Source organism: Prionailurus bengalensis, chromosome E1, assembly GCF_016509475.1.
Source record: "Prionailurus bengalensis isolate Pbe53 chromosome E1, Fcat_Pben_1.1_paternal_pri, whole genome shotgun sequence".
NCBI classification, from domain to species: Eukaryota; Metazoa; Chordata; class Mammalia; order Carnivora; family Felidae; genus Prionailurus; species Prionailurus bengalensis.
This window is the reverse complement of record NC_057347.1, coordinates 12,053,096-12,071,749: the sequence shown is the minus strand read 5'-3', so window position 1 is coordinate 12,071,749 and position 18,654 is coordinate 12,053,096. Positions and strand designations below refer to the sequence as shown.

The 18,654-nt window shown below is 51.8% G+C and overlaps 1 protein-coding gene across 9 annotated transcripts in view; it reads left to right on the top strand.

Moving 5' to 3' along the window:
* Positions 1–18,654, top strand: part of LOC122485062 (myosin phosphatase Rho interacting protein) — a 154,630-nt gene that overhangs the window by 88,371 nt on the left and 47,605 nt on the right. For 5 of the 9 annotated variants that reach the window (XM_043583351.1, XM_043583349.1, XM_043583346.1 and 2 more), the window contains exons 5-8: positions 2,253–2,337; positions 7,385–7,604; positions 8,679–8,838; positions 9,040–9,192. In XM_043583351.1, the coding sequence (XP_043439286.1) occupies positions 2,253–2,337; positions 7,385–7,604; positions 8,679–8,838; positions 9,040–9,192 (618 nt within the window). Of the gene's footprint in view, positions 1–2,252; positions 2,338–7,384; positions 7,605–8,678; positions 9,193–18,654 lie in introns of all 9 variants that reach the window. The other 4 variants (XM_043583353.1, XM_043583354.1, XM_043583352.1 and 1 more) reach the window with 2 other exon arrangements.

Below are 18,654 nucleotides of genomic sequence, written 5' to 3'. Positions count from 1 at the left end.
AGTTGGCAGTTCTTTTTCCCGGCTCTCTTGTGCCAGGAGGAGCCTTCAGGATGTTTGGGGCACAGCTTAATGCAGCTGTTTTAGAGGAGTTGGGAGGGGAGCAGGAGTTGGCGGCGGGTTGGGGGGCGGGGGGCTCTTCCGTGCTCTCCAACTGGGCTGAGTCCAAGCTTTCCCCCTTCTCTGAGCCCCTGCCTTTCAGCTTTGTCCCCTTCAGTCTTATTCACCCTGGCTCTGCTGTCAGAGTCGGGGAACACTCTACCACGTCCCTGGCACTCACATCCATGACTGATCCCGTGTCCGTACTCACCCCTTGCCTCTCTTCTCTTCCCGGGTATATTTTACATAGTAACACATCCGAATGACGTTACACGCTTCCTACTGGGCTTCCGTGAGAAATCCGAGTTCAGGGGACACATTCCGAGCCCAGCCCGCCCCTGCCTGTGCTCAGCCTCTGAGTCTCCAGCACAGCTCCCTGAGCTCCGTTCAGTCAGCAGTGCAACCACAGCACAGATCTCTTTCCTCAAGGCCCTGTCCTGCATGGCTCGTGGGCAGGGACTCAGGGCATCCCACAGGTTCTGCACCCACCTGCCATACTCCCCGTGCTCCTGGGGCCCTGGAGGAAGAGGTGACTTTGTCAGGCAGTCTCTTCTCCTCTCCTAAGTGAAGCTATGAGAGGGGTCTTCGACAGCTTGTTAGAGTGCCCAAAAGAATTTTCAGCCCCTGTGGCAGGCTGGCAAGTGGGTCTTTTAACCCCAGGAGCATGTGAGTTCCTCAGATGACATATGAGTGAGGCCCTCAGGGAGTCTGCTCATCTGCTGTCCTTGCGGATACAGTCATGGCCTCTGTTCTTGCTTTGGGACCAGCCCGCAGAGGAGTGACCCACAGGACCTGTGCCTTAGGTCTCTGCGGGACAGGCAGTTGTTCGTTCTCTCAGCAAATTGAGAATTACCCGTTCGGAGCTGAGCTCGGCTCTGCCCAGGTGCTGTGACTCCCCACACCCAAGCCCACTTTCCCCGCTGCCTGCTGTCAACAACCAGCACACCTCCTAAGGCTGTCCTGCAAGGTCACGGACTGTGACTGGCCTCCCCTCCTCCGTCCCCAATTAAAGAAGCACCAGCGAGTGCGAAAGGCGCAAACCCTTCTTCCTGACCCAGGCTCGGGTCCTGGGGTTGCTGCAGCCTCCGGCTAGGGCGCTGGCGGTGTGGGCTCTGCCTCACATCGCAGCTCAGACGCTGCCAATGGCCCAACACAGACCCTCGTGTTCTAGGAAGAAGGGAGACCAGAGTCTCCTGCCGTTCCTTGCCCTCTAGAGAGAGCGCCCTTCATCACCAGGTCCCTCCTGCCCTCCACTCCTCCTGTCTCCTCTCACCCAACCCTCCCAGATGTTAATGAAGCTCAGGTGAGGCAAGCATCGGATGTGTCATGGCCTAATCCGCCCCAGAGGTGGGGAGACTGAAGCCCGGAGGGGCTGGGAGCCACCCAAGGTCATGGTTAGAGAGTCGCACAGGCAGATCTGTATCAGCCGCTGCTCTTCCCACACTCCCCTGATGCCTTCTCTGCTCCTGGTCCAGAATGGACCTGCCAACATGTGGGTCTTGGGGTGGGTCCCTGGGCAGCTCTGCCAGACCTTCCCCAAAGCCAAGGTGCCCAGAGCCCTCATTGTGCAGGTGGTGGGGCCCAGAGGTGAGTGAGTGGGTCTGGGAGGTCAGCAGCTCAGCCCCCGGAAGTGATCTGCTGCAGAGAACTTTGGTAGCACAACTCTTGGTTCCTGCCTCTGTAGCCCTAAAGGACACCCAATAGCAGCCCATCCGTATGCTAAACAAATCTTCTCTGGGAGGACCATTTTAAAACCAAGTCAAAGCCCCGAAGATGGGATCAGTGAGGTGCTTGCTCTGCACTCTGAGGCCTGTGGTTCAGGCCTGCTGCCCCACCAGGGTGAAGCGTTCCTTGTGCCTGGGCTGACCACATGGCCCTCCCCACCTGCACTCTGGTCATTGTGGGGTCAGCATCTGGGCCTGGTCCCAACACAGCCTATGCTTGTCCTGGGCTGCACTTCTGGCAGTTCCTGCCCCAGTGGTAGCAGGCTCACATCTGGGTCGTGCTCTGCCCTGCTCGGCTGCCCAGAGGCCTGACCACTGGGTGGATGCCCCCAAGCAGGAAGCGTTGCGCCTGGTCTCTAGACCACCCGACGAGGTTCCTAGTCCCCAAGACCAGGGATCTGATCCAGTGCTTCCCCCCTCTTCTCTCTCCAGATGGCTAGAGATGCTCATGGTCTATCCCAGGACCAATAAGCAGAACCAAAAGAAGAAGCGGAAGGTGGAGCCTCCCACACCACAGGTAGGCACAGTGGTATCGTTTCAGTAGAGCTGGGATGAAGTGAGAGCTCCCCGGAAGGACTCGGCCTAAAACTAGGGCTGAGGAAAAGGATCCAGATGGGGCTGAGACGGTCACCAGCCCTGCGTGTCCTCTCCTTCCCTCCAGTGGTCTGTGGGCCGCAATCGGTACGCTCCTCTCCAAGCCACAGGGCAGGACCCTCCACGGGCCAGGGTGGCCTTCGTGTACACTCTGGGGCTGCCCCAGGCGGTTTCCAGTGAGTGGGCCAGTGCTGAGCAGCAGTATTACAGCACGTGTCCCTTCCCTGGCTGTCCTGCCAGCTGCTAGGGAGCACACAGCATGCTTGGAAGGCTACTTGCTGCACACGCATGTCCTCGCGCACCACGGTTGAGGAAGGGACTCAGTTCAGCTCGACTTGACACACGGAGGTGATCCTACAGACAGCAGGCTGGGAAGGAAGGCCAGACAGGGAGTGTCCTGGCCGAGTGAGGGGCTCTCAGGGCTCTGTTCCTGCTCTGAACTTTGACCATAAATGGAAAAAACTTGGTACGACCTTGACTTTTGGGCCCCTGTCCTACCTCCCATGTGACCAGAGCAGGAGGTAGCTTCATAGTCCCACCAGGTCTAGTACTTTCCCAAAGGCCACTCTCTTCCACCTCTGCAGGGGCACAGGGCACCCAGAAGGGCTGTGCACCTCCCTGCCATGCTCCTCACACTCCCGGGGCCCTGACGGAGCGAATTAACCTTCCTGAGCCTCAGTGAACTGATTCACAGAACGGGCCCTTTGAGATCTGGTTATAGGATTTTTGTGGGCATGAAGGGAAGCGCTGAGCCCCTGATGGGCGCTCAGCGAATGCTCCTCCTCTCTGCTCCAGACTTCACAGTTACCGAGTGCCTTGCCCTGCCTGATCCAGCCTCACAGCAACCCTAAGAGTGAGCAGAATGGGAATCGGGTTCCCTTGGGATCTTGCAAGGCCCAGAGTCTGACAGGGAGCCAGCCCGTGACAGAACCTGGCTACCCACTGGGGTTCTGTAGTCCTTACTGGATACTCTCTGCTTCAGCGAGTGGCAGAGGTCAACCTGGGCAGGACTGGTAGGTGTGTGCTGGCCTGGGTCCCTCGCCCTCTACACACCCACCTTGGGCTTTCTTGCACAGGCCCTGATGGAGTGCAGCTCTGGGCCTGCTCTCAGCCAGTGGTTGTTGTCTGCTGTCTGTCCACGCTCCCCAAGGTGTCTCAGGCCAGCATCCTCTGAAGGTAGTATACCTGGCAAGAAGTCAGCAAAATGCAGTTGGAGTCATTCCTGGAGATTGAAAGTGGGGCTTCCTACTAGGGAACAGCAGATACACACACAAATCCCCCAAAGCTGCCTGGTTTGAGAGAAAAAATCCCAGGCAGAATAATAGCGTTTAGGGTTACTCTGCGTTTCTATAGTGATGTCTTGGAAACATCGCTAGAGCAGAGCTCTGACCTCCAAATAAGGCAACGACATGTGCAATAGACAAGTTCCGCCCAGACCGGGGAGTTTGGTTGTGTCCCTGCTCCCCGGCTGTCCCCTCCCTCTAGATACTGCTAGCCATGGCCGAGCTTCGCCTTTTCCATTGGTAGCAGGAGCCACGCGATCACAGGGTGGGGAGATCATCCACTTCCCTGAGAGTCTCTTGGAGCGTGGGTGTCCCAGCCTGCTCTGCTCACCCCTTGCTGAGCCCTAGCCGAAGCCAGCCTGGCAGGGACTCTTCTTTCTGCCCCTTGTTCCCAAGAGCATCACATTTGATTCCATTGGTTTCTGGAAGCTGTAAACTTTGATCTGGGGCCCATCTTCTTGTGAATCAGTCTCATGAGGTGATGTGGGGTCTCTCCAGAGGAGAGTTGGGGATCTCTGGACAGGCCTTCCCTCCACAGCCTGATGCTGAAGGTGTTTTATTACCCTGAATGGAACAGGGAGGGCAGCCTAAAGCCTTGTGGGCCCCCCATCGAGGCAGGAACTCAGGACCCCATATCTGGCCTCTTTCTCTGTGGCCTGGGGGAGTTTCACATAAAACCAGTGGGGATCTGGAAGTGTCGCTGTGCTGTGCCGTGCCCTCCAGAAACTCAGGAGGAGAGCCCACAGGGGCCCACTTTAAGAAGGATGCAGTTAAGACTTGGAGCCATGGAGAGTACACTCACCAAGTGGTTTCCTGAGAGTATCAGAGAGAGACCCATGCCAGGCCCTGAGGGAGGATGAAGATCAAGCTACAGTGGGGAGCAGACAGCCTCTAGACTGGGCACATGGGTCCCAGCAGAGCCTAGAGCAGCAGGGAGTCAGGCTGGCCCTGGCCAGAGCCTCCAAAGCCTGAGGCCTGAGATACAGGTTCTGGGAGCTGCTGCTTTACTCAGCCCCTGTTCCCTCCAAGAGGAAAGACTTTTTCTGATACCGAGATGCCTAGAGAGAAGGAATAATGATCCATGCCAGGTACGACCAGGACAGGAAGGACGGAGATCTTACCGCCCTCTCCCCAAATCCCAGGTCTGGGGCCAGGGGCCGCGTGTTCCCCCTGCCAGTGTGTGGGCCGGGAGGCTTGATTCATCAGGTGGAGCTCTGGAATGCTGGTTTCTCCCATGCCCCCGCCCACCAGGCTCTTGGCCCTTGCTTCTCCGCCTTTCTTGAGAGACCTGTAAAACAACAGACCCCTCTCAGTGTGACCAGAGACATGCCCGGAGGAATGTCCCTACTGGTCCAGTGCGCTGGTTCTTCTCAGGCCCACACGTGTGTTGTGGATTGCCACTTCTTCTGGGGTGTCTTGTTCTCTACTTGGGTGGCTGCTCCAGGTCACATCCTTCTTTTCATTGGGTCCCCGTTCCATTCCTGTGCCCAGGAAGTAGAAAGGCAGGCTTTCTGTGAAACCTCCTCTGGAGAGGGTACCTGCTTAGCTAGCATGTGGCGGCGACAGCGGCCCGGGCCTGCCTTTCTCTTTCCTCCCTACCTTTCAAAGCCCTTTGTGAGCTGCCAGATGAACAGCACAGACCTCGTTACAGCAGTGAAACGCTGATAGCCCCGACCATGCAGGGACTAGCACGTAGGAAACCCGGCACCTCTGCCTCCTTCCTCTTCCACAGGCACCTGTGGTCTGTGTCCTTGTGACCCCCAGCACCCTCTCCACCACAACGGCGACAAGTGTGGGGAGCAGAGGCAGTGCCCCACAGCCGCCACACATCCGCTTTGGAAAAGAGCAGCAACTTTACCCAGAGATCAGGCTTTCCTGTTATCACCCACCCAGCCCCCTCTCCTGGAAGCCAGCGTGGCTTTGTTCCTGCTGCCAGACTGTCCCTCTGTCTCCACCGATTCGATAAGGCTTGGCAGAGAGGCAAGAGAAAGCAGAGCCTCCAGAGGAGAGAAAAAGAACTGCCTGTGGACCTTGGCCGCCATTCAGGGCCCTCACTCTCTGGGAGGTGTTTTCCAGAAGTGGGGAGCGTGGGGAGGGATCTGCAGATGTGACCAGCCCTCACAGATTGGGAGGCCCAGGGCCAGAAGGTGGGTGTGTAGCCACAAGGTGCTGGGACATGCATTTGTTTCCCAAGCTCCCTGTCATGGCCCCTTGGATCTCAAGCCTAGAATTTCCTTGGCCTCTTGGGAATCCGTGGCAGCCCACCTGCTCCGTGCTGGAGCCACAGGCATCAGAGAGGGCTGTGTATATGCCATGGGCACTTCACCCACAGCGTGAGGCTGAGGCCACTTCCCTCACAAGCACAGCTGCCGCCTATTCCTCTTGGGCCCCTTCTGGCAACCTCTCCGTATCCTTGTGCAGCTGGTCTTCCGCAGGGGGGACGGATTCACCGACCATCCTCACGTCACCCCACCCCACCCCACCCAGTTCTCTAGGAGGAGTCCCAGCTCCACCCTGAGCCCACCAGAGCATGCCCAGCCTCTGGCCTTTGAACAGAAGGCTCAGTCGCCAGAAGGGGCCACGCACGGCAGGGGGACCTGGAGTGAATTCTGCTTGAGGGATGCGTTGCTGGGGCGCATGGATTGAGGGCAGTGGGCTGACTGGAAGGACAGGTGGCCCTGGGGCTGGCGCTCCTTAGATCATTAGAGCCTGGTTCTTTTGGAGCCCTCAGGAAACTGTCAGAAACCATTGCCATTTTCTTACAAGAAGTCCAGTTCTTACAAGGTGGGTAAGAGCTGCAGGGAATCTTCAGCTGGTGCTGTAGGGCAGCTAGAGATCCCAGCCGGGCCCTTGTCCAGGCCCTGGATTCGAGGTTGAGTCACAGTTCTGCGCCTGCTCTGGAAACGGACTTTCTATATTTGGCTAAGTACCTCCCAGGTGAATGCTTCTCCCACAGAGCAGCACCAGTTTCGATCTGGGGAGACGTGGGGTGGACACTGCTCCCATATGGGCTCGTGGCGGGGTGGGAGGGCATGCATGTACTTGGATGTTTTGTTTGTATCTGATGACTCTTCCTTCACACAGTGTCCCAGATGTCCTGTTTGAGCTTTCTAGAACCAGAAGGCGGGGGGTGGGCAAGGGCTGGCCCCGGCATGGGTGTTGTGTGGACACATGCTTTGCATTTTCCCAGTGGCCATCTCCATGGTGTGTTCTTCCCTCACCCCACCCCATCTTTTGTGACTCGTGTCCTAAGCACCTACAAGTCTAGGAATGACAGACTCTGAGCCAGCCACTTGTCATCTCACTTTTAGTGCCTGGTCCGCTGCTCTGGGCTCTGTGGTTTTGTGGGCAGGGAACACTGGCGTGTGTTTGCTGTCGGAGGTCCAGGCAGAAATCCTAAGCCTCTGCTCCGTGTATTTACCAAATCTGGCCTGAGTCCAGTCAGACCAGGCACTCTGGGCGCACTGACTGGGGCTGCCGAGGGGAAATGGCCACAGTGCCATCCAGATGGAGCTTTCACCTGACCAAGATATCTCTGTTCTGAGCCTCCCCTGCCAGGGATTCCGGGCCACTGACACAGTGCGGTTGACCTTAGTGTCCCCTGTGGCCAGGCACCCGGGCAGCCAGGACCTGCGCAGCAGCTCAGGCTGTGTGCTGTGGCTGCACAGACGCTGCTCTCTCCCCCAGGAACCAGGGCCGGCCAAGATGGCTGTCACCAGCAGCAGCAGCAGCAGCAGCATCCCCAGTGCTGAGAAAGTCCCCACCACCAAGTCTACACTCTGGCAGGAAGAAATGAGGGCCAAGGACCAGCCCGACGGGAGCAGCCTGAGTCCAGCTCAGAGTCCCAGCCAGAGCCAGCCTCCCGCTGCCAGCACACTGAGGGAACCTGGGCTGGAGAGCAAAGACGGTGAGTGGGAATCCTGGGGCCCGACCTCACAGCTCTGCAACAGGCGTCCATCCCCACAGAGCTGGTGCTGGGAACTCAGGGACCGGTGCAGCCCAGTCCTAAGCCCTGGGCCTCAGGCTCTTTCACCTTCCGTGTCCGTCAGCCCTCAGCAGGGGCCTGGCCTGGGTGGGCCTGGGATTCTTGGATGCCAGCCTTGGCCTCGCCCCTCTAGCTCTTCAGTCCCATCTGTAAAGGAGGAAGACAGCACCTGCTCCGTCAGCCCCAGGTGGGTGTCGTGAGAATCAAACTGCTCCGGAACAAGGTCTGTGTACCAGGAGGCCTTCCTGTCACAGTGGCTGCATTGTGTTCATGGCCTAGTTGACCCTGGCAGCCCAGCGTGTCCTGAGAGCAGCACTCGTTAGGGCAGCCTCGTCCGTCTCGCTGTCCCATCCTGCCCAGCCCCTGGGCGCTTGCAGTAGGGAAGAGGGTGCTCCGGAGGCTTTGCTGTGCTCCCTTCACTTAGCGCTTTGGAATTACAGGAGCAGAGGCAGGGAGGCACCGTTTGCCTCCCTGGCCTGGGCCCTCGAGGGCTCCGCGTGACATAGGCTGGCCTCTCCCATTTATATTTTGTCCAGCTCATTAAAGACAAGACAGTTAGGACTGACCCAGTTCATTTGGGCCAAAATACGTTTTGCCTCAGCTCTTCATGGGTAGCACCCATCCATTCCCCTCGTTCCTGCAGAAGTCCCCTGCCTCTGCCGTCCCCAGATGTGCTAAAAGGCCGAACGGCTACTTGGCCATTGGTTTCCTCCTTGATGCTTGCTAAGAAGCGGTTGTTGGTGGGACCTCTCTCGGGGGCGAGGGATCCTGCTCCCCCAAAAAGCCCTCCGACTAGAAGTTCAGGGACCCCCCAGGCAGTCTAACAGGGGCAGCCAGGTTAGGAGAGAGATGGATGAGGGACTTGTGTGGGAAGGGTATTTCATTCCTGTCCCAAGGTTCTGCAGTAGGGCGAGCCATATAGGACTTTAAAAAGTTCCCAGAAACCAAAGATGGCAGCAGGCTAAGTGTGTCTCCCGCCTCCCTTGTCTGTTCCAGAGGAGAGCGCCATGAGCAGCGACCGCATGGACTGTGGCCGCAAAGTCCGGGTAGAGAGCGGCTACTTCTCCCTGGAGAAGACCAAGCAGGACTTGAAGGCCGAGGAGCAGCAGCTGCCCCCGCCGCTCTCCCCTCCCAGCCCCAGCACCCCCAACAACAGGTATAGTGGCCCCGGACCGCCCTCCCAGGAGCTTGGTCATCCCCTTCCTTCCCCAGGTTCTCGACCCCCCGGCCGAATTGTCTGCGGCAGCTCCCGTGGCTCCCTGGACGTGGCCAGCCGGCCCCCCGCCCACACGGACTCCAGCAGCGCTGGGGGGCGGGGAGCAGAGAGACTGGGGCGCACCTTTGCCTTTAAAGCCAGCAGGCAGTATGCCGCCCTGGCCGACGTCCCTAAGGCCGTCAGGATCAGCCACCGAGAAGCCTTCCAAGTGGAGAGAAGGCGGCTGGAGCGTAGGACTCGGGCCCGGAGCCCTGGCAGGGAAGAGGTGGCCCGTCTGTTTGGCAACGAGCGGAGGTAAGGAGGGGATTAGAGGGCCACATGTGCACAGACACGCGCCCCTCCTTTACACAGTCTCTCTCTCTCTGTCTCTCTCTCTCTCTCACACACACACTCACACACACACACACACACACACACACACACACACACACTCCTGTGTTCTTCTACATGCTTTTGACATGTCTCCTCACACACACTCTCATGCACACATTTCCTCTCCTCACCTCACACATGCATGCACACGTTCCCAAAGCATTCCTTGGGGAAGCACACTTGTTCTCCCTTTCTGTTCAGAGTGTGTGGGGAGCCTTCCCTTTTTGAGCCTGGGCTCTGATCACAGAACTCAGCCCCCGGTAGCCAGAAATGTAGGATCCCTCTCTGGACACCCAGAGATCTGGGCCAGAGGCCAGCTGCTTCCTGTGAGTGCCTCCTGGCACTGATACATTAAGGGCCGCTGGGTGGGCCTTATGTGGCTGCATCTGTTCTTTCCTGGTCCATTTCTGTTCTCTGAGGTGCCTGTGGAGGCAGGGAGAGCCCAGAAGTGTAGGGGCTGGCTCCCCTTGCCCCTTACGCTCCTGGCACGGGTGGAGGGCACCGAAGGAGGTGGGGTGGGCAGCCACGGGAAGTCACAGGGAAGCTGAGGTAGCCTGTGAGGTTACCGAGCGTCCAACAGCATCGCTCTTCATCCGGGCTTGGCTGAAACATGACATGGGGAGGCTCACAGAACCACAGCTTCCTGGGGAGAGACAGCGTTTAGAGATGAGAACTGGGACAGGGCCTGGGACAGAGGCATGGAACTCAACTGTGGTGTGAAGAGAGGAGGGCTCTGTCCTCCTTTTCTCTTGTTCCACCGGCCCTGTGCTTCCCAGAGAGCCATGGAAAGAGCTTGGTTCCATCTCTGAGGCCCTGACCCGGATCACGGCACTGGAGTGCCCCCTTCCAGTAGGAGCTTCATCCCTGAGTCTGTAAACAGAGCCTTGACAACAGGGGTCTCACCCGGGTCCGGGGGTGAACTGCTGGAGGTCCACGAACCCCCCTAAATGATTGGAGAGTCCATATGTACATTTTTCTGGGAAAAGAAAATCCGAAATTTTCATTAGGTTCCCGAATGAAACCTCTTTCCGAAAAAAGAGGTTCAGACTTAAATTCCCAAAGCATTCCCAGAATGTCCTCCCCACCCTGCCGAAGCCTAACTAAAGCTCAGAGTCGGCATGCCGAAGAGACAGGCCAGGGTGGCAATGAGCTCCCCTCCTCGAGGGGCCGGCTGTGAGCAGGGTGCCTTTCTCTCCTGCTCCCTTTTCTTAATACCCACCTGCTCTCCCAAAGCCCCGTGTGGGAGGGACCTGTGCACTTGTGGGTCCACCTCCAGAGTAAGGAGGAGATGCCCAGAGTTGTTGGTCTTGAGAAGAAAGCAGATGTGCCTGATTCCTAGGCAGAGGGAGAAGGAAGCTGACCTGATGCCTGGGAGGCGGCCTTCAAGCCCTGGCTGTCTTCTTGTTTGATTAGCAACCCCAAGAGGTGCCTGGGTCACACACAGAGATGGGGCCTCAGAAGCAGGGTGACTCCTCACAGGAATAGCCTGGTGTAACAGAGCTAGGCTGCACATCCCCACCGGGCCCTTAACTGGAAAGACCCTGCTCCCATGATGTGACCCAGGATGGGACCACAGCTGCCCTTAAAGCAGTTAAGTAAATGCATAAGTTGAGAGGGCTTGCCAGAGACTAGGAGGCCTGTGGGCCAGAGCAGAGGAGGCTTGCACTGGCCGCCAGGCAGGCTGTGGATCCTGGAGGCTCCCGAGTGGGCAGCTGGGCCCTGGTTCAGCGGCAGACCAAAGAATTAACGTTCAGCACACCTGCTTGGCTTTGAACTTGTTCTTGTCTAGTAGCCTGGGGTAGATGGCATCTCTGGGGCTTTCCTCTCTGCATGCTCCTTGCCACCATGGAGATGGGTTTCCACCTGGTGTTGGCACCCCTGGAGCCCACCCGCTCTGCGTCCTCACATTGTAATGTCACTTTCTTACCCTAATGACATCTGACTGGCTGCTGTCACTTTGCTAGGCCTGCACTCTAGCTCACCCTGTGCTTGATCGGATCCCTGCGTCCTGGTTGAATAGAGCAGAACCCCATATTGGCAGGACGTCGGCCACAGCTGAGCCAGGCTGGCCCGGGAGCCAGGTTGGGGGGGCACAGTGGGGGGTGGTCACCTGACAGGCCAAGGCCCTGAAGCAATCCTTTATGGGCCGCTCAGATTGCTCTTGAGATTTGCTCCAGAGCTTTTCAGATGTTTCTTGGATGGTGACTCACTGCCAAACACGCATGGGGGAGGCCATGGCCCTTGTTAAACTCTTGGTGACTGACACCAGGACCAGGTCTTTTGTGGTCCTGCCCCTCACCTGGGCCGGGAACCTGGAGAGGTCAGGCGGGGCACGGGTGCAGGTGCCTCCTCTCTGTCAGCCAGCCCAGGGGGACGTTTCCTGCCACACCTGCAGTACCTCAAGGGAACCAGTTTAAAAGCGTCTCACTCACCTTGCAAAATAAGCCATGGCTGACCTCACCAGAAACCCCCTCTGTGTGGAGAGGCCGCGTCAAGTGCCACTCTCCTTTCCTCATCTGACTCCTCTCTCTGCAGCCCTGGCAGGCCGGTGGCTCGTGAGCCGCAGGTGACTCGGTGGGGCGCCGTTCCATGCAGCCTTCCCAGGGCTCTCTAGGCCCCGGGGTCAGTTGGAGGAGCTCCCCTTCTGCAAGTGGTGGTACCTGGGTCTGTGCGTGGGCCTGGAACCTCCAGGGTGGTGGCGCCTGGGGCCCCATCCACCCAAGCAGGCTGAGCGCTTGCAAGAGCTTCCTGTGGCTCCCAGGAGCTCCTGCCGCTGCCCGCGCTGCCTGCGCTCGCTGCACACACCCTCTCTTGCCGCCTTCCCTCAACCGCTGCTGCCTGCTGCCTGCGCTGCTGGTTCTGGCAGGTTGGCCTGGGAGCAAGCTCTGTTCCTGGAGAAGGTTCTGCAGAGGTTTAGGGCCCCAGAGCTCCTGCTTTGTGTGTGAGCGCAGAGAGGGGCGGAGAGCCCAGAGGACCCGAGAATTCTGCCCTTGGTCTTAAGCTTCTGGGATGAAGAAACCCTAAGAGATCCATTTTTACTGGTAACCCTTCTTGAGTCTCTTGGCGGGGTCTAGGATTTGAGCCCATTTCCTCTTTTTCCTTCTAGAGTTAGATATTAGTCTCCCTTAGATTTTTATCTTTGGGGCTCAGAGGCCCTTCACTTGCTCCCCTTGACTCTGCCAGTAGTCCAGAATGAAAGTAAAAACCCTTCCTGTGGGGTGACCTTGGGGCACTTGCCTGGGTGTCCCTGAGAGGGCAGGCCTTGGTCTGGTGGCATGTCACGGTTGTAAAAAACAGAATTCAACTGAGTAAGCTTTAGAGATCTTATCGACTTTATCCAACAATTCATGAATCACACGGCATCTCGTCTATCAAATAGAAAGGAGCTCCGAAGAGCTGTACAAAATGAAAAACTTTTTATAGGTAGAAGAGAGAGGCTTTTATGGGCAGAAGAGGGTGGAACAAGGAAGTTAATAATAGCAAAGAGTGCATTGTTTTGGGCAAGGTCACCTTCCTTTGAGGGACAGCAGGGGTCTTATCAGGTAGATAACTCACTAGTGCTGACTAGGTAATTCCAAATTTACTGGTTTAAGATTCCTTGCCTGGGAGAGGTTGAAACTGTAATTAAGTTAGGGATTAACCACTATTTGGTGACTTGGATTTAGCACAGGTGACTTTATTCTGGGTCTGTTGTCTTTTTTTTCTTTCTTTTTTTTTTTTAAAGCAGTCTCCTCCTCTTATTTAAAAAAATTTTTTTAATGTTTATTTCTGAGACAGAAAGAGACCGAGCATGAGTGGGGGAGGGGCAGAGAGAGAGAGGGAGGCACAGAATCAGAAGCAGGCTCCAGGTTCCGAGCTGTCAGCACAGAGCCCAACACCGGGCTCGAACTCACAAACCGCGAGATCATGACCTGAGCCGAAATCGAACACTTCACTGACTGAGCCACCCAGGCGCCCCAGGAATCACTTTTTTAAGTGAAGTTGCTTTTTCAGTGATTTAATGTAGCCAGGTGTCAACTTCCCCAGAAGTATGAATCCAGGTGCGGTAAGTGGCATTGACCACAGCACAGACATTTTCTTATTTAGCTGAAAAATAATCAAGGGATATCCTATTACCAAGAACAACCTTGGCCTTCCAAAGATGGGTACTGCTAGTGAGATCTTTTTGTAATGGGGGACAGATCTGACTTAGATAATCACAAGAACACCAGAATGTAAATGTACTGTGATTTGCTTAGGAATTTGTATCTATTGGGCGAGTACAATTATAATTGTACAAAGGTGAAAACAGGGCACTAGATGTTCTGGATGTAAAAGTCAGATTCTGTAAGTGACTCCTAAGTTCAGGGGGTCAGTTGGGACTAGAAGAGAAATTGGTCATGGGGAGGACCAGGAGATCTCTAGTATCAACGGACAGATAAGAGCTCTTTGTTTATGATAAATCTGTCAATCCAAAAGGTCCCCCCCCCCCCCCAGCATCCCACCCCACCCCATCCCTTAGTAATGGCCTGACAGATATGGATGATGGCATTCTTTCCAGACCAGTGCCAGAGTAAAGGAAAGAGAAGAAGAAAGAATTGCATTTCATGTTTAAAGAATGAAGTCTTGGGGTGCCTGGGTGGCGCAGTCGGTTAAGTGTCCGACTTCAGCCAGGTCACGATCTCGCGGTCTGTGAGTTCGAGCCCCGCGTCAGGCTCTGGGCTGATGGCTCAGAGCCTGGAGCCTGTTTCCGATTCTGTGTCTCCCTCTCTCTCTGCCCCTCCCCTGTTCATGCTCTGTCTCTCTCTGTCCCAAAAATAAATAAAAATTGAAAAAAAAAAAATTAAAAAAAAAAAAAAGAATGAAGTCTTGATACAGCATCTTGGGTAGAAGCAGTCTTTTGATATCAGCTACTTTTCTTCTTAGTTTGATTTTGAGGTCTCCAGCTGCTGTGGGGCCCTTTTTAATTAGGAGATGTAGACCCAAGGTTCAGTTCTCTAAAGTTTGGTTGCCATCTAGGGAGTGAGGAGGACCCTTAAAGGCAGTCTTTGTTCTTAGTGATTCCAAATCAGAAGGAGGAGAGAAAATTAGAAATGTTAGTTTAGAGTCATAGCCAGATATTTGCAAAAACTAGACAGACCAAGTTATGTACAGGTATGGAGCCAAACAAACCTCAAAGACAATTAACAGACTAGAATCTCATATCTACGAAGATGCAAAGTTTTTCTCTCTATAGTTATTCCCATTTTTTAAAAGATAGTCACAATAAAATTACTTGGTTTACATTAAACTTGGCCTGATTTTATAAGTACAGCAAAAATAGCAACCATATAAGCTGTTTTTAAGACAGCTTTGCTGGAACTTGGATCTCTTCTCTGAGGCCAGGAAGCCAAGCCAAGGACTCACCATTAGATTTTACCTGCAATACGTATAGTTTGGGTGAATTTCTCTCTTCTCAAAGTTCCCTCCAAATGTCCTGAGGTTCATAGGCCTGTTAGGAAGTCACCAGCACCCGGAAGGCTGCTGGGAACCCTATAGCAAGGTACCAGCCCGATTTTTCCAAGCAGCTCCTTAAAGCTGTCTGGTCAGATCTGAGTCTGTGCATATGTCCAAAATGAAACATTCCAGCCAAAGCCTTGGTAATAAAGCCAGTGTTTCCAGTTGTGTCCTCTTCTAGGGAAAACAGATTTTTATTGAACTTCTACAAATAACTAAATATATTGCCATGAAAAGAATACTCAAGAGTTTACGAATTCTGGAGGGATCAGGTAGAGAGAAAAAGTAACTGTTTTAACCATAAAGGTATGCCCTACCAAATTGCTGTAGGTCATAGATCCCTTGAGTGAAAAGGTTTCCCTAGATCTGAAAGAGCAAAACATTAAGGAACTAGCAGCGTTTCAAACAAAAGGTCATGTAAAATTATAATCATCCTCAGTTCATTCAGTCCTATGTAATTCTCGTTCTGCTTGAACCCAGTTTATCATGAGTTTGGAAATTCTTCCCCAGTTCATTTTTATGGTCTTAAAGCTGTTAGAAATCTTTATTTGTCAAAGTCCTTTCCATGAACTCTTCCATAAAAGCATCAGAGTAAAACAATAATTCTCTGTAAATAACAGAAGACTTAAAAAATGCCCATAGTTAGGGGCGTCTGGGTGGCGCAGTTGGTTAAGTGTCCACCTTTGCTCAGGTCATGATCTCACAGTGTGTGAGTTCGGGCCCCACGTCGGGCTCTGTGCTGACAGCTTGGAGCCTGGAGCCTGGAACCTGCTTCTGATTGTGTATCTCCCTCTCTCTCTGCCCCTCACGTGCTCACACTCTCTCTCTTCTCTCAAAAATAAATAAACATTAAAAAAAATTTTTTTTAAATGCCCATAAAGATCAGACGAGAGTTCACTATAATGGAAATGACAGGGAAATTTGGTTATTTTTGTGAGGTTCAACATTTTAAGATAACAGCTAGAATTATGACTGATAACATTGCATCAGGACATATCAGAACCTGAGAAGGCTTAGCCTCACTTATGTGATAATGCTGCCCATGTAATGCAAGGTGTCAGGTAAGCCTAATGAACATCTCTCTTTTAAAAGGAGAGAGAGCAAATCTTTTATGATTTTTAGAGATCCTCTGAAAAATCCCAAAGTTACTGCTAGGTCAAGAAGACTTGGTTTAGAATTGCATTTTTGAGAAGTTCGTCAAAATACCAAAAGGTTTTAAAACACTTGGTCACATAGGATCTTAGATCAGTAGGAAACAACACTCCGTTATCACTTAACCAAAGTGGCAATTATAGACTTTATAGGCAAATACAGAAAGTTACATGATTGTAAAACAACAACAACAGAAGCCCTAAGCTCTTTTAATAGAGGATTTCTTCAGTAATCACAGACCTGATAAAGACCACATGAAACACAGGACATTATTTTGATAAGACGCAAAATCTTTGTTTTCTCAGCAGGTTAATTAAAAAGTAAAAACCCTTTCACAACTTCTTATCAATAGCAGACCAATACTCCTAGAAAATTTTGTCCTTATTTTAAGAGAGAATACCAAATTCTGATACTGCACCACCTTACTTTTGAGGTTAATAGTTATCTTTTTTCTTTTCAGTTCAAGTTCATTTTAGTGTTAGCTTGACCATGTATAAAATTCTTTTCCCAAGATTCCCCTTCCACAGACCTTCTCTAGTTTTCTTGTCCTGTTTTTTTTTTTTTTTCTCTTTTTCATTCTGAAACAACTAGTCTCACTTTGGGATAAAATTACTTTCTTTTCCTTCAACAAAAATTGATCTCCATTCCTCATATCTTCTTTTACCCGAAACACACATCCTACATGTGTTAGAATTGTTATCCCTTAAAAACTTAATATCTTGTGAAAATAAAGTAGTAAATAATTGTGAACTGTCTTATGTTAGCATTCTGTGCCTGGCAAATGTATAAGTACATTTTGTATTTTCTGGAAACATGCTTTCTCATAATAGATTTTTTTAGTGTAGCACAAAATATGTTTAATAGACCCAAATCTCTTTAATTTCTTTATAATAAGCAAAAAAGGAGATAAACCAACGTTCAGTAATTGTTTCAGTATTTTATTTGGAAATGATCTAGGCATTCAATGACTACTACTCATTTAATTTACTAAAACTCTTCAGATTTTTAAGTTACCAAAAAGATTTAGGGAAACCATTTAAGTAGGCATATCAAAAATACAATTATTGCTGGAAAGTTCACCTAAAATTGCATATCTCAGTTCATAGATCAGTTGTGTTTAGACTACCCATGAAGACTTTGTGAAATATTTGGACAGAGTCAGCCAGCAACATCTGTTATAACATAGACACCATGAGGTTATTTGACCAGTAAACCTAGATAGAGTAAAAGTTGTGGAAAGGTATTATAGTTAATGCTGATAACTCTGAAGACACGTCTATTTTAACTAAATTAACACACTTAAATCAGTGTTAATACCAAATATTTTCCTAGAGCACATGAATCTAAAAAGCATTAGGTTACTCTCTGTTGTAAGTTTTAGAATATTGTTAGTACTTAATTCATATAAGTACTTAATTTTCTTGAAGCCAATTAAATAGAGCTCTTTTCTTTCTTTTTAATTTTTTTTAATGTTTACATTTGAGAGAGAGTGTGTGCGCGGGGAGCGTACGCAGGGGAAGGGCAGAGAGAGAGAGAGAGACAGAGGCAGAATCCAAAGCAGGCTCCAAGCTCTGAGCTGTCAGCACAGAGCGTGACGTAAGACTCAAGCACATGGACCATGAGATCATGACCTGAGAGAGCTCTTTTACAAATTAATTTTGGCAGTATCATCTATAGGTAGAAAATACACATGTACGTGCGCACGCACACACATACACACACACCTTATAGCTTCCATTCTAAAATTTTAGCCGTGGAAAGATACATTGATATAAAATGCACTGGTTATAAGTTGGATCCAAATTGTGTTTCTGGCAGATGAAATAAGGTTACCTGGTCAGATGGCAAGAGCTTTTTATTTTTATGGAGAAGACACTTACGATCTTTCGTTTACTCATGTTCCAAATAATCTTTCCCCCTTTTGCTTTTCTGATAAGAATTCCCTCCCTGGAGTTGGTATTTCAAAGAGTAGACCCTTAGATAAGAGGTCCCAGAGAAGACCAGGTAGAACATTTACATCACAAAGGCACAAGGAAAGAATATAAAGGCTTCCAAGAAGGCCTTTTGTTTCCTGAGGCCAGAATTTTTACAATACTTTACAAGCCTTTGGAGATCTGTAGAGGAGGTTTTGGTATTGGTGAAAAAGGATAGACGGACTTTGAAGTGTTTCTAGAGCCGAATTTCTGGTTTTGTGAACAATTGCTCTAATTCCTCAAAGATTTCTGAGTTTTGACTTAAACGGTAACGTCAGTCGATCCACCCGTGCAGCTACGTTATCCTCAGTTTGCTTCTGTGTATCAGGAAGGAGATTTCCAACTTGGGTGGAAATCAAAAGATTTCTGTGTTCTGGATTTAGAACTGTTTGTCTTTGGAATGTTCTAATATATCCTTTCACAGAGGTTTCAGATACTTTCTTTTCTTCTGGTACATAGTTTCATTCTAGCTTAAGGGAGAAGGCCTGAACAACCCTATCAGGCTCTGGTTATCAGCTTACAACTTGGCTGACTTGTAACCACAGAACTACTTAAAAACTTGTTTTAAATATCTTGCCACTTTTCAGCCAGGACAAACAAATGTTGCTGGCAGTATTGAACAACTCCCCGTCAATGTAAGTGGGGACTCAAAGAGGATGTAAAGGATACTTACTACCTTCCCAAGATCCAGAGTTTCTCTCAAAGAGCGCCAAAAAGAACCAGCAACCTGTATGCCCCATCCGGGCCGAAAACTAAGCCAAGTTCTTAGGACACAAAACAAGCA